The 26,464-nt window shown below is 36.1% G+C and overlaps 1 protein-coding gene and 1 long non-coding RNA gene across 5 annotated transcripts in view; one reads left to right on the top strand and one right to left on the bottom strand.

Annotated features, from left to right (window-relative positions):
* Window positions 1-629: 629 nt before the first annotated feature.
* On the top strand, window positions 630-25,304 carry LOC127528032 (uncharacterized). Its single transcript, XR_007935185.1, has 2 exons — window positions 630-749; window positions 25,200-25,304. It is a non-coding gene; the product is annotated as an uncharacterized LOC127528032 (long non-coding RNA).
* Window positions 5,978-26,464, bottom strand: part of ccdc149a (coiled-coil domain containing 149a) — a 142,470-nt gene continuing 121,983 nt past the window's right edge. For 2 of the 4 annotated variants that reach the window (XM_051928632.1, XM_028801747.2), the window contains 2 exons: window positions 22,634-22,750; window positions 5,978-7,742 (listed from right to left, as the gene is read on the bottom strand). In XM_051928632.1, the coding sequence (XP_051784592.1) occupies window positions 7,207-7,742; window positions 22,634-22,750 (653 nt within the window). In that variant the 3' untranslated portion in view covers window positions 5,978-7,206. The remainder of the gene's footprint in view (window positions 7,743-22,633; window positions 22,751-26,464) is intronic. The other 2 variants (XM_051928633.1, XM_028801748.2) reach the window with 1 other exon arrangement.

Here is a 26,464-nt window from a genome sequence, read left to right as displayed (position 1 = left end):
TAAAAATGTACCCCGAAATGTTTACTCTGTCTTAGTTTAATATAAAAATATGGCAAATATATTTTCTGAACATCTGAAAAAGCCCCATAATTGTATTATTTAGAAACATTCACATGTACCTAAAATACTGGTGCTATTAGCAAGGGGTAAGGGGATACACAGGTGTCTTCTTGGTGATGCAGCGTCAATAAGCAACATACTGTATTGGAGAGCACAAGTTACATTTTCTTGCAGGTAAACAAAATACTGCTTTTTTGATCTGTGGTAGCTGACAACTACCCCTATAACCTGGGATTGAGTAAATTCTATGTCCTTCTTGTTCACCATACAGTAAAAGGCAATTGTATAAAATAAAACATATAACCTGATCAGCCAGATATGTCAATTTTTGGTCAAACTGCATTTGGAGCGAAGTGATACACTTCAATACATTTACTTTTAATCTTTATTTACATGACAATTGCAGTTTATCTTAAATTGCTTTTTTTTTTTTGCAGCAAATCAACAGCAACCTCGCATTTCTCCAAATAGTCCGACCGTATTCACATGAATAAATTGAAGTGGAAAGGTGTTCCAAATAGTCCGAGAGCATGTGAACACAGAATAATACCCCCTCCCTTTAAGGGGGGTAACCAGCCAACCTTCACGAACCCAGAAAAATGGTTGGTAAACTGGTGGAGAGGTAGTGAAACTTGCCACACTGTCAATCTGGAAACTATCTGTCAATATAAAAAAGCCATTCCTTAAAGGTTCACAGCTCAGGAGGTGAAAATACGAAAAAACATCCCATTCTACTGATAGATACATTTATAAATTTAAAGTCTCTTTGCTTATTGTCACAAACACTTCTATACCACTTTATAACCCATGTTTAATTACATATAGTATTTAGTGTTATTATATAAAACTGTAATTAAAGAATGCAGAAAGAGCAAAAATTGAGTTGTGTTTATGTATTACAATGAGAAATGAGGACATAGTGTTGGTGAGATGCACAGCAGAAAGATACTACTTTAGAGTTTGTCAGTGTTACATTTACTGCCCGGTGTCCTGTTGCTTCAACTTGACAGATCAAATGATGTAGGTGAAGAAATTAAATCTGTCATCCCCAACTCTGTGCTACATTACATTACATTACACTACACTACACTAGGGAGGTGTAATAACTGCACCAGTTGAAACTGTCATAGATGGTTTAAAATTACAGTTCAAGAGATGAAGCAAAGGCCGATGCCAGTGAGTAAGAAAATTAGTATTTTAAAGCCCAAAATTTGAAGCAGGAATAAGTAACTAAGGGCACATAGCAAGAGGGTCAGAAGGCAGGAAGTCAAGTACTGTTAATTAACCAATACGAAAGGCAAAAATTAAAGTAAAAACCAAAACAAATCAAATCCAACAGATCAAATTAATATAATAAGACACACCAAGTTCTTAGAAGTAAACATGAATACTCAAGATGATTTGGATATGCGTGATGTCGACCTTTACCCTGTTGCAGTGACAATGTCATGCAACACGCACCTACAATTGTTAAGCCAAGCAAAAGCACAACAATGGCGCAGTTTATTTGAAAACAATTATGGAAGTAGGCTGACTTGTGATTTCTATTAATTGAAATAAAGATACGTATTTTCACACATTCTTGTTTATCATGGTGCCGCACGGTAACAATGTTTAGCACGTTCGTTGGACATGCCAGCAAGTAATTCACTTGTCACACACACGAGTCTGGTGAGTGTCTTACAGGTCTTGTTTATGGGAACACAAGAGTAAGATTAAGAGGAGTAAGATTAAAAAGGGATGCACAGTCCATAACCCACTTTCCATTTCCACCCTTAAACTGGAGGAGGGTGCCTACAAATTTCACTTCTGCTCCACTATTTCTGGTTCTGCACTATGAAGAAAATGCCATCAGCAGAAGTCTGCATTCAGTGTGACCCAGCTGCAAAAATGAGCAAATCTCTCTTGAAGTCCCAATCCTTGTTAGCCTGGTTTCTCTTTCACTGTCAGCGCTTTTCCCAGAATCTTCCCTGCTAGACCTCCAATACTTGTTATGTTTCACTTGTCTTTTTTATTACACAGTGTACAATGACAATATGATGACTACTACTACTACTACTCTGCCTCAATCCAACTACTCATAATTAGTAAAAGCAAATGTAAGCTAGAAAGTAAAGTTGAGGAAAGGCATTCTTGGGTATCCCATTTTACAGTGCAACTTTGTCATGGTTTAGTATTCATGCCCATCTCTAGAAGCTATATCTTAATTTAATTGCAACAAAATAACTTAGACTACATATTGTGGAAAGCAGTGTATTTTTAAGAAAAATTATGTGTCAGGTAACGTGTAGAATTTTGACTTATGTTACAAAAGAGGGTAAAATATAATCCAACTGTTTTGGAGGTCTACCTATGTAATTATGGTAGATAGGATGTTAGTTCAGGTCAGAACATCCACTTTAACTCAAAATGCTTCCCTACATGAAGGTGTCATGCTGCCCTGTCATTCACTAGCACACATCAAGGATTTAACACCTCAGTGCTCTTCAATGACCCCCTTGACCTATTCCTACCAAGTCTGCAGTGCACTTCTAATTGTAACATCCACAAAGCTCTTGTGCTTTGGAGTGCTGGGCTGCATGGTTATTGTATCTATTCAGGCAAATTCTACAATTTACAGATATTTACTCTGTGTGATCATTTCCTACACCATGGAATTTCATATCATTCAAAAGCCTGTGCTATGCTGCTGCATGCAGCCAAGGCAGATATCAGAAAATCTATCAAATAACAAACAATCTCCCTCCACAGCATGGACCATTACTGTGAAGTCCATTATAGCTATGTGTGAGACTAATCTGTAGGGAGCACTGCTCACTAAATTAATAATCCACAACCTTGAACTTTTGATCAGAATTGGGAGTCATTTTCTCTCAAACATTCATTGGTAGAACACATGGGAATCCATATTTGCTCAAAACGTACATAATACATTTTTAAATTCATTCATCTGAAATATCATCTGAGTGAAGTAAAAAAATTCAACAGACTGCATAATAAAGATGATAAACCTGAACACTGATTAAGTTGTATGTTTGAAGCGTTATAATATTAATAAAGTATCTATCTATCTATCTATCTATCTATCTATCTATCTATCTATCTATCTATCTATCTATCTATCTATCTATCTATCTATCTATCTATCTATCTATCTATCTATCTATCTATCTATCTATCTATCTAATAGTTAAAAATAAAAAACACTGTTCCTCATTAAAAAAAAAAAACTCTCTACTTCTCTAACTCTCTAATGTATCCTCAGCAGTAAAACTAGTACCGCATTAAAAGAAAGACTATACAAAATCAACACAATACACAGTTTCTACAAAAGAGTTCTGAAAAATGCAGTTTGCCAAGTCAAAGTCATTCCAGACTTCCATACCATAGCTAATGTTAAAAAAAAATCTGTGGATTAATACTCAATAAAATCGTCAAGTGACAAACTATTAAACAAAGTGCCAAGGTGTGCAAATTACAGCGAGTCTCTGTTAACTGATGATGTAAATAACATGCCACCCCAAAGAGATCATTCACGCAACGCTGCCATCTAAGCAGGGATGGGCACTTAAACATCTGTCATTCACACCCTGAATGTTGAAGAGAAAAACTGCTTTCAGCAATACAACTAAGTAATAAACACCTAATGCTAGGAAACTGCATGAATTTAAACAGATACTCATTTTCTATTCCATTTTATGAGTATTTACTTATTTTCTTTGAATGAGATTAGATGGCATCAATGGTGCAAGTTGTGCACAAATTAACTTGTCTGCTGTGGCTTCATGCGGCTGATCTTCTGGTTTTTGATTAAAATCAGGGATAGAGTGGATTCCCAGGGAGCACATTCTAATTATACACCTCATAGCCTGCTGGCAAATAAGCTGGGCATAAAGAAAGGGGCAAAGGGCTTTTCTCATTCATCTATCAAGAAGACAAGTAACATCTTTAACATAAGCCAATTAAAGGGATCAGTTTAAAGACTGATGGGTATCTAAACAGGAAAAAATCTCCCATCTTAGAAGTGGTTTTGAATTTAACGTGTTTAATAGTTTACAAAGAAACATATGTTTAGCACACAATACAACCAGATAGGCGAGTTTACGCATCTTCAAATACCTAAGATGAAAATTATGTGCAAACAGTACTAAAATACATTAATATACTTCATGGTAAATAAAATTTTCAGGTGAACTCTGGAATGATGATTGAACAAGTGACTCTCCTGACTATATGTCACAATATATGGATGCTTTTGACATGCTAATGATGCTAACTAAACAACTCTAAATCAAAATGTAATGTTACGTTTTAATAGCAGAAACAAATCCATGAAAAAGCAACATAATAATTTTTGAAATTGTTATCACGTATCAATAAACTACTCCTTTTTTCTGAACCCACTTTAGTTTTACTTCAAGTCAGTTTTGCTAGTTTGCAACTGTAAAACAAATGTGTAGTGTTTCAATGTTTTAAATTGTTATTTTTTTCATTTTTTTCTAAAAATACAGTATTTCGAAACTTTGTGCTAATAAGTTCATCAGTCTATCCATCATTTTTATTTCAATTCTCGGTCAAGGAAGACTGGAGCTCGTCCTAGTGGCATCATGAGTAAAAAAGCAAACAACTCCAGAAAGGGCACAAGTCTATTATATTGCACCTTTACACACTGTTATACTCACACTCGTTCAATTCTGAGTTAACAATTAACCTCATATGCATGTTTTTAAAGATGTGGGAGGAAACCAGAGAACCTGACCAAATCACTGTGAACAGAGAAAGAAAGTGTGAACTTCATAGACATTGAGGCTAGGACTTGAACCTAGTCTCCTGGTGCTGTGATACTGCAGCACACCACTTTCTATTGTGATGTCCTTGTTATTTATTAAAAAACAAAAATCATACTGCATGGCAAGAAACTTGAAGGCTTAATGTGCACTATACTCCTGCTTTTAACATAATAAGATGAAGTCTTATGATTACATATTATATATATTTCATTATTATATAATGTAATCGTTTTGATCACCCAACTGAATTAAAGCTGAAAGTCTGCACTTCAACTGCATCTGAGTTGTTTCATTTAAAATTCATTGTGGTAATGTACAGAACCAAAATTATAAAAAAGTTGTCTCTGTCCAAATATTTATGGACCTAACTATATATATATATATATATATATATATATATATATATATATATATATATATATATATATATAAACAGAGATCATAAATCACTTAACTTTTAGTTCAAGACACAAGCCACACTCAATGGATAATTCCCTTCATAAAGATGCATATCAAAATATGGTGCAGTCCCACTTCCTACACTTAACTGTTTTTGAACTGCAAAGTTTTGCTTTTTGATTCAAAATCAAATTTTCATAAACAAGATAAATGGCCAAAATTATTTAAAAATATTTTCACTCTTATACTGCACTGCAATTTGACTGTATGGTTAATTTCACATAATCCTTTGTAATTATCAGTCTAAACAAAAAACTAATCTCACTGCAAATCTCAGTTTACAGCAGAGAGAAAGGCATGCTGCATCTCAAAACCACCCTGTTAGTTGAAAAACACCACTGATCTTTCAGATTATGAAAGAAAACTGTTCACTTGGTCACAGTAAGCTGCTGATTTATCATTTTTGAAGCACAAAGTTATACTGGACTTGAATTTTAAATAATATTCAAAACTACGAAGGCACATCAAAATTATTGCTACACTGATATTCAGTTTGACATTGAAAAAAATGTTTGCAGCAACTCAATCAGCACCTACACAGTCAGTGGGGAATCAACAAAACTTCCATTGCTGACAATTTGCTTTTACAGTTGTTAGTATTTTTTTATTTACAATAAAACAGTTTAAATTTATGTAGGTGCTTGTGGCAAGACAGCCAACAAGTTCATCAATTGCCAAGTGCTTCATCCAATGTAGGAATTTTTCAAAGTATGTAAACATGTTTGTGGTAAAAATTACTATATAGACTTTAAAATTATAGGTAAATATTTAGATTTAAAGCTTGTCATTACAATCAAAAGATTCCAGTCAAACTGTTGATTTATATTGGTTTGGAAAATTTAAGTTCAGATATGTAAAAAGCCATACCTTGTACTCAGATTGATAGTCAGATTTATAGGACTGTGCTTACAAATGAGTCTTTATTATCAATCTGTCTAAATAAAACCATTTAATTGTGTCTAACCTTTGGAGTTTGGACCTGTAGACAATGAGCACATGATGAGTGTTAAAAGACAAACATGGACAAAATTGTTTTTAAGTGTATATATAGCATTTACACACACATATATACACCTTTTAGAGTATATCCAGTATATGATAGTAGCAACTGGTTGGTAAAAGCTATACACACAGAGAACATGATATACTTCCTGAAAGATTCAGACTCTGCGACCAAGTACATCTGAGGTAGTTCAGCTTCAGCTTCACAGTACATGACCTTTACCTTCACCATGCCACCCATATCTTCATCAATGTGCTTATCTACATTAATAAATCTCATTCTTCAAATCAGCAGCTAATCAGCTGCAGAGAATGAGTGCAAACAAAAGTGTTAAGCAGCTGAAGGAACATGTTTCTGTTAACCTGGACTGTGAAGTGCAGGCATGGAAAATGTCAAGGAAAAAATGTTTGAGACAGTGATTTTGCAAAAACGTAAATCAGTAGTTCAGGAGTATATGCAGATGTTTACATAAACTGGCTGGTTAGAAAATATTCTTAATCAAGTTTACATCAAGGAAACACTGGGCAGCATGTTGGTTTGGGTAAAGAAATCTGAAAAGCTGAAAAGTCTAAAAATATAACAATTGAATTAAATATTTATATAAGAGAAACCTAGTCTTTGAAAAATACAGTTTTGTTAGGAACACAGTATAATGTAGTGCATGCTTCAGAAAAGCTTTTCTTCAAATAATATTTCCAGCACATTATGTAATTCTCACTGTTTACAGTAAGAAGGAAAGCCTGAGCCTTGTTGGGAATTGACACATCTGCTAATAATGGTTCAAAAATAAAAAAGCAAGTTCCAGGTAAAGTGAAACTCAGACTTGCATATCATTTTCCTGTGATGAGTTTCCTTTTCTCATTACTTCCTATCAGACTCATAACAGAGGATGATCTATACTAAACCTTGTTCAAAATATTTTTCATGTTTGTCTTCTTTAGAGCCTTCTTGAGAAAAACCCTTTAGCATTTCAGTGTTTGATTGTAATCCTGCATCTTTAGCTTCCTCATTACCTCTAAGACCATTTCTTGTATAAAGTGCAGATTTGCTTTCTTCCTGAGTAATGTGCATATTCATCAAATTCACTTCAGAATCAAGAAATTCAGGGGAATCCTTTAGCGATGTGCTGGTTTCAGTCTCAGCGTCCAGTGACTTTACTGTGCAGTTAATATCCCTACAATCTAATTCAGAAGTTGCCAACATTTCAGTTAGTTTTACAATCTTCTTTCCAGGGTCTTCTGGATTTTGAGCACTGGCAGGACTGGGTGATGACAATATTATTTCATCTGTTGCAGCCAATGTTATACTGATATTGCTACATGTGTCATCCTCTGGTTCTACCTGGGAAAATGTCATACATTCAGAGCCAGTGCATTCAGCTTGCTTCTGGTCAGCTGCAGCATCTTGCCCATTTTCTATCCTCAAATCTGCTGAAAAACAAAGAAAAGTGTAACAGACAGTAAAACTTTTGATGCAAACAATTGATGCTTAAAGATGAATTCCATTGATCTCTATGAAGCAATCTTTATTTTGTACAGTACTAATGCTAAATTATTGTATAGCATCACAATGTGTTATAAAAACAAGAGTAAGAAAACAAGAATAACTATCAGCATAACAACATTATATGCAAGATCATTTAAAACATGATGCATTACAAAGAAAAAAGTACTTGAACGATATGCAGAAAAAACAATTATGATAGAGTAAATAGAGAAAGACTGACATCACAGCTGAATCGGGACAAAAAAATTTGATCAATATTCATGATATTCAAATACCGTATTTTTTGCACCATAAGACGCACCTGACCATCAGACGCACCTAGGTTTAGAGGAGGAAAACAAGAAAAAAAATATTCTGAACCAAATGGTGCACTAATATGTTTAATAAAATATAGCAGAATAATATTTCAACCATGTAAATTCAACACTGGAATTAAGAAACATCATCACTGTCATTAACAAATAAGGAGAGACTTTAAGGTTCAAGCACTCTTCTAGTTTTATGGAAACCCCAAGAACTCCTCATCGCTAGTGTCAGAATTTATGAAGCTCAGTTGCTCACAATCACTTTGCAGGAGCACGTACCTATCATCACACGGCATAACCTGTCCAAAGCCACCAGGGGACAAAGCACGTTTGGACCAATGCTCCCTGAAGTTATATCACCAGTCTAGTCCCATCTATATTTGTAATGCCACAAAGCCCTTCATCTCGTGTTTTGTTGTGGGTTTCCAGTTTGAAAAACGAGAATGCGGTGCAAGCACAGCCCTCGATTCAAAAAATTGCTCTGCATACCTGTTTGTCTCGTCTGACAGTAGCTGAAAGGCAGCTTCAGGAAAGAACAGCCTGAAGTAGTCGAGCGGCTGGTATCTGTTGAGTCCAGAGTCTGACTCCGTGATAATGCACAAAACATCGTCAGCTGAGTATTTTGTTTTCTGCACTCGGTTCGCTCCCTCATGAGATGTAGATGCTATCTTGCCTTTGTTTATATTTGTTTACATTTCGCAACTCATGCACACGCAAGGATTAGATGCCGAGTCAATGAGTCTAACATTCCTCCAAGCACAGAGGGAATGCCTGTAACGTAAGTGAGTTTTGTCGCCCTCTACCCGTGGATGTCGACTTTTGTCAGGTAATACACATCATGGTCTGTGACGCAATATTCGCTCCATAAGATGCACAGACATTTCCAACCTTCTTTTGGGGGAAAAAAAAAGTGCGTCTTATGGTGCGAAAAATATGGTAATTGTTACAGATATAATTATAGAGAAAAATGGTGCTTTTTTAAAAGAGAAGTAAAAGAGCCCGCTGGATGGAGTTTCATGAAAAGACAAAGGGAGACAGTTCAAGAGAACAGAAACTCCATAGCTAATTAACCCCTCATAGTTGAGAAAAAAGTTTTTTAATGGTGTCTTATGTAGGTATCAGAAAACATTAAGTAACATGAGAAATTTCATTTTGAACATGTGTCTATTTAAAACTGCTTATTTTTAATATACTGTTGTTAAATAAAAATCTCAGTTTCTTAAAGGATTCCTGAAATATCAGGTAACTGAAAGATAAAGCTACAATGAGTTTATATACCCAGTGCTGTAAACACTGATATACATCATCTTTAAAGCAGAGACAAGTTTGGTTGGGCTGAATATAATGCTATACATGGTCAAGTCTTGCATAAAAAGGCAAGACTAAGCTTGACCGAAAATATACACAGTGTTTAAGACAGAATAAATAACTCCATCACTGCTGAAAATTACTTTCATTCTTACTCAACTGAATATCAACTAATTTTTACAAATATTCACCCATCTATTTATGGTCTGATCTTAGGATGATAAAGAACCGTGTCAATCTAGGTAGTACTGTGTGTAAAGCAGAAATCAGTGCAAGATGTGATGCCAATCCTTTGCACTCAACCCAGCACTCACTTGTACCAAGGTAATTTAAAATTGTGGACTCTTTAAAAAACTCTTTGAACAATGCTGACACAGAAATATTCTGTCAAGCCTTTATCACTTCTCAATGGGATCACTACAATTTGCCTGTCAATAAGTGCTTCTGCTTCTCAACATGCTACTGCTAGAGCTCTGACCTGGCTTAGCATAATAAACACTTTGCCCCTTAAGCGGCTGAACTACACTGACCTCCTGTGTGATATTATTCACAACTAAGTTCAAACCTCTGTTATTGATGTAAAAAGCTGTTAGTTTCAACATCCCTGGTCATTGGTTATTACTATTTACCTAATATTAGCTGTTCAGAAATCTGAGATCTCTTCATTGTGGCCTTCAGACTTTATCAAAGATCATCTTTTGATCCTCTAACCATTCACCCAGTTAAGGGGGAGCTGGTATCCATCCCAGCAGCACTGGGTACGAGTTTAGAACCAACCTATAATGAGGACACTCATTCGAACTTCATTTAGAGTTGTCAATTTACCTACCATGCATCTGTTTTGGATATGGGAAGAAAAATTAACTACTCAGAGGAATACTATGCAGACAAGAGGGAGAACATGCAAAAGCAAAATTTCAAACCTAGTATTTTAGTGCTTTAAAACCAGATCACTACCAGCTGCACCACCCCATTCTAAAAACTTATTAGGAAAGCCTTACTGAGCAGTTCTTTGGCTTTGTTGCTCTTCTCTAAGCACATTTTTCCTTACTTTGTTTGTGAAGCTCTATCACTGAATAAACACAAATTGAGCTTGAAAACACACATTTTAATTGTCTTTATCTGTAACTACTCTCTAATGTAACCCTGTAATTGTCTAATTCTACAATACTGTCAGAGCTATAGTGTTATATCAGTTCATATTCACTTAAGGCCGGGTTTACACTTCACGCGATGCGATGTGTGCTCCAGCAGACACTACTGCTACGCAAGAGTTGTACTGTTTATACTTGCGCGCGTACTTTACATAAATCTGGAAGATTCCACCAGGTGGCAGTGCGAGATATCATCATGTTGAGAAAACGTTCGTCTTCACTGTGTTGTGAATTGCCTAAAACATCCATTAAATTCAGTGGACACCTTGCCACAATATCTCTGAAAAGAATGTTTAATGATTACATCTATCAATCCAAGGATGCACCCATTCCAGCAAGCACTGGGCATCAGCTCATCGCAAGCTAAACACCAGCAAACACATACACTGGTATCATTTTAGCATCACCAAATCCCTAAACCTTCATGTCTTTGGAAGGAAACTGGAGCACACTATGGAAACCCACCGGGAAAACATACAAACACCAGAAGCACGTAGCAATTAACAACTGGGTCGGTTTTAAGATGGCGTTTACAATGGTCTACTTTAATGATAAAATAAACTACGAGGTTAAAGTGAACATTTTGAGATTAAAGCTGAAATTTACACTTTAACCACAAAATAGACCTTTTCACTGTGTCCTTAATTTTTTTCTCAGTGGCTCAAATACGGCGCTGTATATTCTGATGCTGTTGTGAAGGTGCAAAGAAGTAAAAAGATGGCACAAAAGATGGCATGTGAGACTATTAAAATATATTGTTTCATTACGTTGGGGAATATATGATGCTTGAAAATAAAAGCGCCATGAATGCATTTGTATGTTGGCATCTTGCTTCACCACATTGAACCATTCATCAAACATTGAAGCATGCACATCAATCCTGTATTATCCGCGTTTCATCTTTCTGTCACATGTAGATAGTAAACAGAGACTCTCACATCACGTTCCAACTTTACCACACTGCGCCCCCTCCATACCCCCCCTCCGACTTTTTGCTGGTACTGCAAATCGTGCACACATCGCGTTAATTTCTGAGGTTGTGCTCAGAGGATGCATCAAATGAACGCTGGGAACGTGCGGCAGCCATGATGCGTGCGTGTACATGTTCTGAGCGTGAAGTATAAACTGGCCTTAAGAAGTAAGTAATTTAGCAGGCATTGAACAATCTTAAATTTTACCTACTACTTTTGGTTGTATTTGCTTAAAAGTTTTGGAAAGTAAAATGTGGTGGTGTCTTGGGGTGAAGAACACTGTATATAATAAACAATGAATAAAATAAAAATGAATTGACAAAATTGCCTGCTGGAATTTTATTTTTAAAGTTTTCATTTATCAAAAAAATCTCTGAATTCAGAGAACTAAATATGTTTTCACCAAAATATAAAACCTCAAATCTGATTTTCTTCATTTCCTTTCGGAAGCTTTTTTTTGCGTTTAAAGAAACATACTTCATAATTGTATTCCACATTATGTAGTGCACTATTATAATTTATAAGTTACCTTCATGCATGCTAATCTGCTGTACTGTTGCCCATTAACACTGCTGCATTAAAAGATATATATTTATAGAAATATTAACATACACACCAGTGTATGAGACAGCAGTTGATATGCAGCACTATAGAAAAAACTTAAAACAATATGTCACTCTGAGGCCATTAACCAGGAGCAGAGTTTGTGCTCCACCTACTGGAATGCCTAAAGGCCTGCAGACAAGCTACTCTTGTATATTCAGTTTGGATGTATTTAGAAGTTAAGCAAAATGACACCTTTTTATTGGATAACTAAAAAGATTACAAAATGCAAGTTTTCGAGGCAAGTCAGGCCCCTTCTTCAGGCAAGATGTAATATAGAAACTGGAATTCCCTATGCTTATATAGACACTAGGACAGATACATTGGAAAACCTTTAAGTGTGACATCTTAGATATACAAAACATTTAGCAAGAGAGGAGAACAATATATAGTCAAGATCTTTTGATAAGAGAACTGTCCAGCAAAGTCTTTTGAAGTTTCTGATGAGTTTTTCAAAACAATGTGGATCTGTAGTCAGGTTGTCTGGGACAGTCTGAGACTTGCAAACAATCCTCATATCTGGCCATCCATCCATCCATGTTCCAACCCGCTGAATCCGAACACAGGGTCACGGGGGTCTGCAGGAGCCAATCCCAGCCAACACAGGGCACAAGGCAGGAACCAATCCCGGGCAGGGTGCATCTGGCCATAAAACTCTTGTCTCTATTTAAACCACGTTGAAATGTGTTAACTTTTAGCATGAGTTTAACTTCCATCCATCCATTTCCCAACCCGCTGAATCCGAACACAGGGTCACGGGGGTCTGCAGGAGCCAATCCCAGCCAACACAGGGCACAAGGCAGGAACCAATCCCGGGCAGGGTGCATCTGGCCATAAAACTCTTGTCTCTATTTAAACCACGTTGAAATGTGTTAACTTTTAGCATGAGTTTAACTTCCCAATCTTTTCTCTCTTGCTGTGTTCTAAAGTTGCCCATAAGCACTGTGACTTTAAAGTCCCTCTCACAGCGTCCATGACTGTTGAAGGGAGCTGCTACAGGAAGCTGACCTCTGTTTTTGAGAAATTAAGCTTCAGCTTTATGTTGGGGTGGTAAGAATTATATTCATTATGAAAATGGAGGAGGTCATTCTCACTGGCAGTCCAGATTATGAAGGTGTCATCTATGGTTTTAAGACACATGTTGACATAAAATCTTCCTCCAGTTTTGCCATAAAAAGGTTTGCATAGGGAGGTGCAAACCAACAGCCCATTGCAGCCCCCATTTGTTGCAAGTAGAAGTCTTGTCCAAATGAAAATAAATTGCGTGTCAGAGTGAATTTTATTTGTATAATTGACTCTGTGGGTAAATCATACTGTTTAATTTACAGTTCACATGCCAATATGCTGTTATCATGGGGGATGTTTGTGTAAAGTGCCTCAACATCCACTGTGGCCAGTAAGGTTCCCTCAGGTAAGGGGCCTATAGCAGACATTATTTTTTAAGAAATCAATGGTATCCTGGATGTAGCTGGTTGTATTGCGGGCAAGGAGTTTAAGGATGTGCTCCACCCATCCTGAAACATTTTCTGTAAGGGAACCAATTCCTGGGATTATAGGCCTTCCTGGGTTTCCTTCTTTGTGGATCTTAGGAAGCATGTAGAAGTAACCAATTTTGGGGTTCTCATGTATTAAACTGTTTACATGATCCCTGATGATCAAGAAGAAAGCTACTTACTATCTTTTATAGTTCCTTCTTGTAGAGATCTGTGGGGTCTTCCTGTAGTTTGTAATAATGCATAGTATTGGAGAACTGTCTTTGTGCCTCCAGTATATAATCAGATGTGTTCATGATAACTAAGGCACCCCTTTTTTCTGCTGTTTTGATAATGATCTCTGTATTTTCCTTTAGTGAATGTATGGCTGTCCGCTCATCAGTAGTAATGTTTTCTATCCAATTTTGCTGCCTGTTTAGGATCCCTGTTTTGGGATATTTGTTGGAAGCAGTATATATAATTGTCCAGGGTGGAGTTTCTGCCAGCTTATGGTGTCCATGTAGATTTATTAGTGGGGTTGTTGTAACAGCTTTTTGTCACCATTTTCTTTCTTGTGGAAAAATTCTTTATTTTGTCAATGGGCTTTGCAGGACAATATGAAAGACCCTTTGGAAGTACTGAAATCTCTGCTTCATTCGGTGTGTATGAGGAGAGATCAACGATACAAGTCTGTTGCTCTTTGTTTTTTTGTTATTAAGTGTGCAGCTTTCTCTCACAGTCTATGCATCTTTTTCTTTTTGTTGCCAATAAGTAGTTTCTGGAGTCTTTTGTAATACAGATGTAGCTCTTTTACCACATCCTGCCTATCATTTCCAAGGAACAGGATGAGATCTTGGATCTCTTCTTGTGTGTTCTTCTTAACCAGTAACCCCGCGATTCTCGAAAGAATTGCAAATCCAAGAATGCCAATCACTTTCTGTTCCCTCCGATATTTGGAGGGATGAAAAATCATGGAGGGTGGGTGCGTCCTGGGAAATTTTTCATTCATTTAAATAAACATATTTGTACTGAAGCGGTTTCTTTCAGGAGCTGTGACTTATATGGTTCTGGTGTTTCAGAAGCGCGTTGTAGGCGCCTTCGTTTATTGTTTTTATCCATGCAGTCTCGTTTTTGTTTTTCTATGGCTGTGTCATCAGCTAGAAGTCATTTGCTGACGGCGGTGGATTCGCGTGCTGAAGTGACGATGGCGGCGGACCCAGGCTTGGAGGGGCACAGTACTAAATGAAGGTGGTATATGTAGTGGTGTGGGCGGTCGCGTTTGGGCAGTGGTTGTAGTGTGTACGGCTTGCCTGTTGCCTCTGGCATTTGTGCATATATACTGTACAACCTGGCGTGCACGCTTTACCTCAGGTTTATTGTACAGGTTGTATCCATACGGGCTCGTTTTTGTATTTCTAATCGTTGAGCTGTTTCTTTTTGGAGCCGTGACTCCTTTGCCTCTGCTGTTTCAGAAGCGCGTTGTGGGCACCTTCGTTCACTGTTTTTATCCATACGGGCTCGTTTTTGTATTTCCGTTAGTTGAGCTCTTTCTTTTTGGAGCCGTGACTTCTTTGCTTCTGGTGTCTCTGAAGCGTGTTGTAGGAGCCTTCGTTTATTGTTCTTATCCATGCGGTCTCGTTTTTGTTTTTCTGTGGCTGTGTCGTTAGGTAGAAGTCGTTTACTGTTAGGAATCATAATTCAACTTACTTTTAATATTAAATTACCGTTATGTGATTCAAATACGCCACACTGACTGCTGGCACAGTGGATTAGAGCAAGTTTAGTTTACAGGTTGTGTTGTTTGGGCGCCACCTACCGACGTGCTCTGGCACATGCGCCTCGGTGCGTCCTGCGTCCGCCGTCCGTGCATATATTAAACTGTGGTTTAGTAATATAGATGTTATAGAAAATGACACATCTCCCTGCCTACAGAAAAGATGTAAAACGTGTCCTTACAATTTATAATACAGATTGTGTAGTTATACCACACTGCATAAAGGAATCATTTTCCAGCAGATCATCTAATTTGGTCTACTTAATTCCTTGTATGAAATGTCCCGACACTGCACTCTATATGGGAGAAACTGGACAAACACTCTGCCAAAGAAACTTACACAAGTTTCACATTAAACATGACAACAGAGATTTTCCTGTAGCAGCTCACTTCAACAGCCATGGACATAATGAGAGACTTTAAAGCACAGTGCTTATGGGCAACTTCAGAACGCAGCAAGAGAGAAAAGAATGGGAAGAGTTTAATGGCCAGCTATGAGGACTGTTTGCATCTCTCAGACTGCTCTGCCAACATTAAAACATCCGTTCCAAATAACCTAATTACAGTATTCCCTCGCTACCTTGCGGTTCACTTTTCGCGGGTTTTTAAATACAAGTGATTGCCCGCCTATCGCGGAAGTTATGTTCCAGACCCATCAGCAACAGGAGAAAATCCGCGATATAGAAAGACCATATAAATAAACATTTTTATAGTTTAAGCCTTAAAATACCCATCCCACATGCTTCAAACACATGTAAACTTATAAAACACACTTTGTTAACACATATGATATGTGGATGTCGGGCTAAGGATATGAGTAACATCTCACTATTATAAAACATTTTAACTTCACGCAAGACAAGACAGTGAGACAGGAAAATAGGTGATGTACACCTAAAAGCCTGATTGTACAGGCTTTTAAATTATTGACACGCAGAGCGACAAGCAGCACAAAGCCAGCACAAAGTCCACTTCTCCTTAGCGTTCATTCAGCTCCCCACCCCCTTGACAATGCGAAGTGGCAGGAGCGTGCGCCTCCGGGGAGGGAGGGGGGGTTTGAGCGAACGTGCGTTCAGCCCTCACACACCCCCATTCCTCCTCTTCCTTCCGAACCCGCAGAGCGACAAGCAGGCATTTTGGCAGAAGCAGCACAAAGTCCATTTCTGCTCTGCTGAGAGTTCAGCTGCCCCCCTTCACAAAGCGAGTGCAGACACATTGACGTCTGATCGCTGCGTGCAGTGTTGGTCTGCGGTGTTTAAGAATGCAGAAAGTGTTTAAGAGCATAGGAAGTGTTTATAAGAGTGTGGGAAAGGTTAACAAGAGAGTGAGAAAGGTTTATAAGAGTGTGGGAAGGGTTTATAAAGCCTTAAAATATGTATAAATAATAAAATAAATATAGGTCGCTACTTCGCGGATTTTCACATATCGCGGGGGGCTCTGGAACGTAACCCCCGCGATAGATGAGGGATTACTGTAAACCCAAATATATATGTGAAACACTATCTCAATTGATAGCAATGATCTGTACTGATACCAGCTGATATCAGCAGCAGGCAGGAAATAAGGTAATTCATTTTTTATTTTTGAGGTTATTAGCTATTGCTCTATGATCCGCACACTTAAGACATTCAATTTCTATCAGTATACACTGATTTGACAGCTAGCTATTACTAAATAATAATAATAATAATAATAATAATAATAATAATGAATTTATTACAAAATCAGACTTCTAAACTTTTTTTTTTGCAAACTTTTTTTTGCAAATAGCTAAGCTAGTGAGCAAAAACAGCCACATGTTTTCATGAACTGGAGGTGCAGGTCATAGATGCCAGTTCCCGAAATTCCTACCTCATTGGCTTACAAAGAAAACACTTTTTTTAGCTATATACTTACTGATCTTGAAGCCAGGGGTGGTTACTTGAGCTTGAGATCTCCCATCATTCTAATTTTCAAATGACATAACTCTGTCTTCCAAAAGAGCAGGTGGCATATTTGTAGTGCCTTTTCCTTGAGATATGATAAAAGCTGCCACTCACTGACAACTAGTGTGACATCTGTAACTGACGATCATGATCAATAAAATCCACAGAATTAGTCATTGGAAAGTGACAAGGCTTTAGTATTGGCTTTCAGTTCTACAATGGTGAACTGGATAGCTGAAAATGACCAATCAAACCCACAGAATATGATAGCTGATGTAGTAAGGGGTACTTTCACACACATACAAATCAATGGTCCTTGTCTAAGCTAACAGCATGACAATAAGTTTTTAATTGGATATACCAACAACTACGCACGCTTATTTGCACATTAGGCAAATGTGGTGAAAAATCTAAATTAAAAAAGCTAGTTTTGCTTTCATTGTTTTTTTTTTCTAGATTGAGTTTTATTATAGTCTTTTGACTTTTTTATCTTAGTTTTAATTATTGACTTTTTTCCCATTTATGATATGCTTCATTTTATATTTCTTGAACAAGAAAAACACTGGTTGTAGCAGGTTTTGTGCTGATGACTGGCAAACTGGCCTAAAAGGTAGGGCCAGGCAATGAGTTTATAAAAAAACAGACTCTAATAATGATAGAACCGAAACTAGCAAAACCTTACTTGGAGCAGGGATCTTTCAATCAAATCCTGCAGCCAGCATTCACTTAATGGGCAGGTGACCCTTAAAGCCTTGTTAGAATTAGGTGAAGAACATACGTGAAACTACTATGTGAACTCACCACTCACAAGGTGACATGAAGTAGCTATTTGCAATGCTTGGTTGGTGGCGGGCAGATCTAGAGAAATAGAATTCTAAAATGTAAACTGGTTTGTAAGACCATGTATTGTAGTTTAAAGAAAATTAGATTTATAGTTGTCAAGTTATCACCACTGGTGTGCAGAAGGTGACAAAAAGAACAATGCATAGACAAACCTAGGAGGCCCAACTGGGTAGTCTGGGTGTGCATGCCTAGAGGACCCTCTGCTTAGCAAGGAGTTCAGATCTCACCTCTAAAAGATCTTTTGCATGTCAAGGTAGTTTAGCAACATGGAGTCTGCTTAGACCTTATTGAAGACTTCTGTAGTAATACGGGCTTCAAAGATCTATGGTCTAAAACATGATCAGTGCTTGTCATGGTAATTAACCCTTATACAACCATTTGGGTGGGGGGGAATTAAGCCTTCTGTGCAAGTCAGGACCGAGGGCAGAAGTTGCCAAATGAAAGGCTTTATCCTTAGAGGAGTCAAAACAGTTCAAGTAGAATAAGCTCAGGGCAGCTTCAAAAAATTCTAGCACCTTTGATGACGGAGAAAGATTAGGAAGGAAATCAACCAGACTGTTCTGAGTAAACATGGAAAAGATGAACTTGACAAGAGACAATGATCAGAAGGGGAAGGAGCACTCTGTGAATTTCTATAACTTACAGACATGCTCTCCTCTGATGAGTCTTCTAGCATTGTAAACTGAAAATCAATTATAAGAAAAAACTGCAGCTAACATATAAATTTCATATTTTACCATTATCAGATATTTTAATTTCAGGTAGAAAAAGGACTCTCTCTAAGTGAAAGCATTCTAAAATGCTGCCTGTTAAACATACAGTAACTCTTTATGAAAGAAATCAGTTCCAGTTAAAGACATTATTTTTAAGCACAAAGTCTGACATTTGTTTCCTTACTGAAACATACTTAATAATACTGTATAGGTAATATTATTTCACTGTGGTTCATTATACTTATCGCCATGTATGACTCTTTAGATGTCAAGAAAGCAGGTTTGATTTTTGATGATGTACTTTTGAATATCACCAAAATGTACATATAATGTTAAATCCTTTGTTAGACAATGAACTAGACATATTCATATTACTAATTTATAGACAAGTTACTTGTTATTTCATTCATTCCATGAGTTTAGCATCTTTTTACCCATTTAAGTATTCATTATAATAAAAATATATTATTAATTAATTTTAATATTTACACAGAATTGGAAACTGTCCTCAGTAAAAGTTTACCCTCTCTAACAGTGTCTGTAAGGTTTCTTCAAATTATCAATAGTCCTACAAACTTTCTTAATCATGCTTTAGATTTACTTACCACCTATTTTGTTTATGTGCAGAATATAGTTCTCTCTTATGTTAATGAAACCATTTCAAATTATTTTATTATTTTTAATTTTCTTCTTCATTGCCAATAAATACTAAATCTAGAAATAAAGCAATGATACCTTTAAAATAACAGTAGTTTTCAATGTATTAACATTAAAAATCTCAAACACTAATAATATAAATAAGATATCACACAACTGCTATTAAAAAATAAAGAGGTATTAGATAAAATTTCTCCCTCTTAAAACAAAGGTAACTAATGTATAAGAAATCATCTCATTGTTTTAATTAGAACACACACCATCTTAAATTTGAAAGCTCTAAATTATAGCAGAAAAGGAACCAAAATATTTGCAGGTTTCAGTCTTCATGCAGTTAAGGTATGATAGCTCATAAAAAACCTCTGTATACAGCACACTCTGAATACATTTACACATTCTTAGAAGAAAAATGAACAATTCTTGAGTTTGACTCCCAGCAATAGGTAATATGTCAAATAAGAAATTGGAAAAGTTTGATATAATTGAACATGGTATAAGAAACAATTATTTAGCACATTTTAATTGATGACAGAAGATCTTAAATCTGATTTCAGAAAATTAAACCTACTACATTTCCCCTTGAGGTAGTTCCAACTAGTGTGTTGAAAATCTCACTTGGATTAGCTTCACGACCAGTTTTGCAAGTTTTAATAAATCAGAGCTGGAAGATCAATTATTATAGTGTAGCATACTCTTCTTAGAGCTGCTAAGTTTTTTTCATATTGCTCTCTAATATTGGTTTTTAATAATTATACTGTAACTGTTTTTGTTTTGCCTTTTCTAATTATTTTCCATTTCCTTTTACTTATTGGTGTCCATGATGGTACTTTGTGTACCTTGGAGTGGAGGCATTGTCAGTAAACATTTTTTCAGATGTCTTCTATCCAAAAGAAGCTGTAATTGTTCCGCCCACAAAACTATCCTTTTCTAAATACATTTAACTTAAGACAACTGTAATTTGTACTTAAAAACCCTGTTTATATACATATACATACATTTCCAAAAGAGAAGGAACAAGATGAAAAATGCAGATAAAAACAGAAAGCAGTTATTTGTAAATGTTTCTTTAACCACATTTAATTGAAAAAAGGAACAAAGGCAAGATATGTAAAGTATAACTAAATGTTATAATGTTGAAAGTAGGATTTTTTTTTTGTCATTCTTGCTTAATATAGGTCTTCAGTTGCTCAACAGTCCTGGAACTCCATTTGCATGTTTTGTGCTTCATAATGCACCATACATTTTCAGTGGAAGACAGGTCTGAACTGTAGACAGGCCAGTCTAGCACTGTCATTCTCCTCTTCAAGCCACACTGTTGTAATGCACAGTGAATGTGGCTTGGCATTTTTTGCTTAACTTAGTAAGGACATCCCTGAAAAAGACTTCATCTTACGTTACTCCAGAATGTGTAAGTACCCATTAATGGTGCCTTTGCAGACAGATGCCCCCATACCATGACAAAAGCTGGCTTTTGAACTTGGCATTTATAACAATTGGGATGATGCTCTTCCCGTCTCACCCAGAAAACACAATATCCATTTTCTTCAAAAACAAGTATAGACAAGATAGACTTATCAGACTACAGCACACATTTCTACTTGGCGTAAGTCCATCTCAGAAGAAGCAGCCAGGGTTTTGGATGTTGCTGATGTATGGCTTCCGCTTTGCAAAGTACAGCTTTGGCATGTATTTGTAGATGACAAGACGAAGTGTGTATTCTGAAGTACTCTCAAAGTACTCATCAGGTAACATTCATTATAGAAGAATGTTGTTTTTTATGCAGTTCCACCCAAGACCTCAAAAATTGCAGGCATTCAATTTTATTTTGTATTTATGTTGTATTTTTATCTTGCCCTTTACACACACTGATTTCCTTGAATTCTCAGGATCTTTTAATGATGTACTGCAGATGGTGAAATTCCCAAATTTTTTGCAATCGTACATTTAGAAATGATCTAAACTGTTCAGCTAGTTCCTCAATTATTTTAGGGCAAAGTGGCAAGCCTCAACCCATCTTTGCTTGTAAAACACAATAGTATTTTTGTTGATGGTCCTTTTACACTTAGTCATGATAGTATAACAATTACTCAATCACCTATTTACTTGTTAAAAGTTCAAACAAGTCTTTCTAATACATTCAACAGGTATATAGGCACCTGTCCCAACATGCAGCAGATATCGAAAATCAGAACTGGCTTATATTTACGAATGTATTCTAAATTTATGATATAAAACATGCAATATCCTGTTCTCAATTAAATATGGGTAAAAGGGCATTCATAAACAACTGTTTTCTGTTTTAATTGCATTTTACATACCGTCCTAACTTTTTTAAAAGAGTTTCTATATATATATATATATATATATATATATATATATATACACACACACACACACACACACACACACACACACACAGTATTAAAAAGTATTAATTTGTAATTAATTTTTACAGCTTTGACAGTAGACTTTCTCTGTTGATCGGTACCAAACATGCCACATTAAATCCAATGTGATTCAATGTTGTGTAACAATAAAATGTGAAAATATCCAAGGGGTGAATACTTTTTTAGGCACTGCATATTTATACTCTTTTTGTGTTTGTCGTGTACCATGCCAGGCTCTTAAAATATACTCTGTAAACATTACCCTTTAAAAAAAATCTGACCATCTGAACTTAAACGTGAAAAATGAATGCAGCCCAAATAATAACCCTTAAAATCAAACGACTTCTAATTTTACAAATTACTGACCCATATTCTCAAAAAATCAGTCAAAAGGTTAAACACTCCACTCGGCACAAAAATCGGTGGCACCAAAAGCCTTGTTTTAATTTACCATGTAAAAGGTCTGTATTTATACGGTACTATCAACACAAAATACAAGTTCTGAATGTCAGCAGGCAGAATTCACTAACATTTTAAAATGCCATGGCATTTCACTGAAATGGGTCCTTATCCATCAATACCAATATTGCTTTATTAGGGAAAAAATCTCTAGGAGCATGCACTCCTAATTACAACACTTTGCTGCTCACTGAGTACATTATTAATGAATTCTGTAACAAGTTACGCACAATTACTCACTCACCTTTATATTGTTGTGACATCATTTGTGGGGGCAGTGCCATTAACTGTAACGCTGGAGAACAGGGCCTGTGACTGAAACCTTGTACAGGGTCGGTTAGCATAATAGTATCTTTACCTCCTAAAAAGAAAAAAAAGAAAAACCATGTATTGGGATTGCAAGAAACTTGAAAAAATGATTTACTAAAAAACACTGCAGTTATTTGGAGGCACAATCTCTGTCAAAGTTAGTCTATACTACTGCTTCTCAAATACAGTGTACAACATATGGTAAAGAGACCACAAACAGCAATGGACAGTATCTGCATTAGTACAATTAAAATTAAATATAGATCTCAAAGCTTCTACACAGAAGTAACTGTTGCAAACACACTATTAAACAGATCTACACACATGCTAAAAGTACAACCAAGAAAAAAATAAGCATTTTGTAAACTAATAGTCTTTATGAAGAAGGGGCAATAGAAACTGTACACATGCAACTATGGTACAATCACCAAAGCAGCATGCTTTTATATCTGGTAGAAACACTATCTTCATTCCATATGGACAGAAAATGCTGCACAGACATTATTACTAGATTTAAAGACTAATTTATTTTCATACATGCCATTCAACCCTTGTCTGATTTTTTGCCTTAGTGCCTTTTTGCACAGTGAATTCAGTCAGAATTTTTTATCAGTTATAGTTGTATATATAAAAGAATCTGCAACAAAAAAAAAAACATTTTAGTGTACAAGATAATCAAATATTCAAAGCAAACTTAACTAAACTAAATTATGGTTGGCTATTTGAATATGTTATCTAATATTTAGGCCTCATTTTAACTAGTTCTTCTCCATACAGAAGACTCCACAAGAATGATGTGTTCAACATACTGCTTCAGGAGGCACATTATTCCACAAGAAAAGTAATCAATCTGTAAAGCATTACAAAGACCGTTCTTAAGCTCTGAGCCTTTGTTTGGTAGAACAGTTAATTTTCCAGGAGTGGGTATGATGAGAAAAGCTCTACAAGAATGAAATGTAAAATATTTCTTGAAGCTCCACATGTAATGCGTAGTTAGCAACTATTTTAGAATTTTTTAAATAATCTACCTTAAAACAGAGAATGACCCATTGCAACGTCACTTACTAATTTATTTTGAAAAAAGGTTGTTTTAAATTGTATATATTCCAGTGGTGTCACACATGAGCAGGAACTCAATGTCACACTGGCACCAACCTCTGTGGCATCAGCCTCTACAACACCAATTCATTTTCCTAGCTGCGTTTACTTTTTCCAGATAAGTCAAATGATCTTTGTAATCACAAAAGTACAAAATGTTAACAAGGATGGCAAAAAGTCACTTATTTAGAAATGAATGAAAGAAGAAAAGCGCTTCCTAAACATGGCCCTGTTAGCTGTTATGCATAAGGTGCCAGTCCAGCCCCAAAAATCCTATAGGCTGCAGCTCAAAGATCCATCTAAGATGCACATGTAACATTGATACAGTTAATGAAACCAAGTGTTTTTTTTTTGTTGTTACTCATATGGCCTCATAAAAGTCAAACATCGACAGTTCTTCAAGATGTTGAATGTATTAGTCACCAAGAAATTAATGTATTTAGTCACTATTGAAAGCTAGAAACTGTCAAAATAAAAGAAGTACTCACAATTCATTTCAAATGAAAAAAAAACAAAACATAAAATAACATTAACTAACCTTCTTAATACAATTCATGGTTATGGAGGGCAGGTGTCTTTCCTAGTAGCAATGGCCACAATGTAGGAAACAGCTCTGGAGAGAAGGCTAATGTACTACTTATATAAACATTCACAGGTGGAGACAAAAATACACCACAATAAAAACACAGATATATACTTTGTGTTTGTGTATACTCACAGATGACATGAATTGGCTGACATAAAAAGCGGAATATAATACCGGTCAAAAGTTTTAGAATACCTCAGTTTTTCTACTTTTTCTTAAAATTTAATCAACTGAAATACAATGAATGATCTAAATGGTGAAAATTTAAGCATTAAACTGCCAGAGGTTTGAATTTAAAGTTTAGATTAGCAAAAACTGAAAAAATGGAAACTTCAGAATATTACAAATGGGCCTTCATTTAGGGAACAACTAATTGATTAAAACCTACAAGATAGAAGTTCTGCAGCAATTAAAGTAAAAACCCTCTGTCTGTCTTAATGCAGAGTTGGAACAGATGGTGTTACTACAACCTCTTAAGTACTACTTAGACAATATTCCAGTGATAATGGCATGAAAACAACAATTAACAAATGAAATGAGAGAGAGCATTATTACCCTTAGAAGTGTAGGCCTTTTATTTAAAGTAACTTCAAAAAAGTGTCAGTGAATACAGTGCCCTACACAATTCAAAGGCAATTGGAAACTGGAAGAATCTCTAATAGGAAGAGATCTGGCAGACTCAAAGTCACAACCCAATCAGAAGACAAGTTTTTAAGGGTCACCAACTTGTGTGGTAGGCGCCACAAAGCACAGCAGCTTCAAGCAAAGCAAGTCTCGGTTTGTGCCATGAAGAGGAGACTTTATGCAGGTTTGCAAGAAAGCCATTCCTTAAAGGACAAAATAGGGCCTTGAAAAACCGGCTGTGGACTACTGCAGACTGGACAAAGTCTCCTCTTCACAGTAGAAACTGAGACTTGCTTTTTTTGACCGCTGTTAACCTGTGCTACTTGAAGCTGTTATGCTGTGAGGCACCACTCATGCAAGGTGGTGATTCAAACTTTGCAGGTAAAAATCTACAAATTAAATCAATGATCATCGAAATCACATACAGAAATTAGTTTTTATTTATTTGATCATTAATACTATTGACTTCATAATTATAAATGTTTATTCAATCTAGAAAAAAAAGCTCTGGAAATAAGAAGAATTAATGCTGCTAACTTTGGAAGAGCTAAGTAATGTACCAGGTACAGGACAGGGCTGCATCTATAAGCCACAGAAGCATTGAAAAAAACAGCACAGACTTTCTGAAGGACCAAAAATTAGTATATTCTTTAAAAGCTGTTATTATGGGGATAACAGCAATGAGTGTAGACAATTGTAATTACTGAATTAAAAACTGCAACCAAAAGTATTTTTACAAGAAAAGTTATATTACAATGAGATGTTAACTTAAAATTAATTCTTCAAAAAGATTAGTTCGTCCTCCAACGCTTTTGTTGCTATTCTGAATTAATCAAGTTTCAATATAATTACAGTATTACTGAAGCTGAGCGACTGCTGAATCAAGCAATTTGTCTCACTTCTTCCCAGAAGACACAACACATTTAGTGCTCAGTGCACTTTTCAAATGACTGGGCTATATGCTTATTTTTCTAAATTTGAGCTGTTATACCATTCAACTCAGAGCTCTTAACATTATACTGAGCATATGCCTGTTGCTGCAATTCTTACACTCTATTCAGAAAACATAATTCATAATATTTTTCTTTTTTACACAAAACACCCCCTATTACCACCAATTGCAACATGCACTGAATGGTGGTACCCAGATGTGAATTGCTGTTTATCTCCTCCTGCTCACAATTGACAGTATTTGTATATTCTTTTTGCACTGACAACTCCTTTCCTGATGCTTGTATAAACATGGCTGAACATTGTTTCCCAAAGTCTGCAGCAGTCAACTACAAAATAATTAATGAGTAAATATCATACTTATAATAACAATGTTTAACCATAATGATGAAACCTTGGAATGAAGTATGAAGCTACGTAGTAGACAGAGTGATCAGGCTACAAGTGAAGCATGCAGCAGTGGATGGTGGCTCATTTGCAAAGCTTTAACAGACACAGCAGACCTTG

Source organism: Erpetoichthys calabaricus, chromosome 5 (genome assembly GCF_900747795.2).
Source record: "Erpetoichthys calabaricus chromosome 5, fErpCal1.3, whole genome shotgun sequence".
In the NCBI taxonomy this organism is placed as follows: domain Eukaryota; kingdom Metazoa; phylum Chordata; class Cladistia; order Polypteriformes; family Polypteridae; genus Erpetoichthys; species Erpetoichthys calabaricus.
This window is presented reverse-complemented; position numbering and strand designations above follow the sequence as displayed.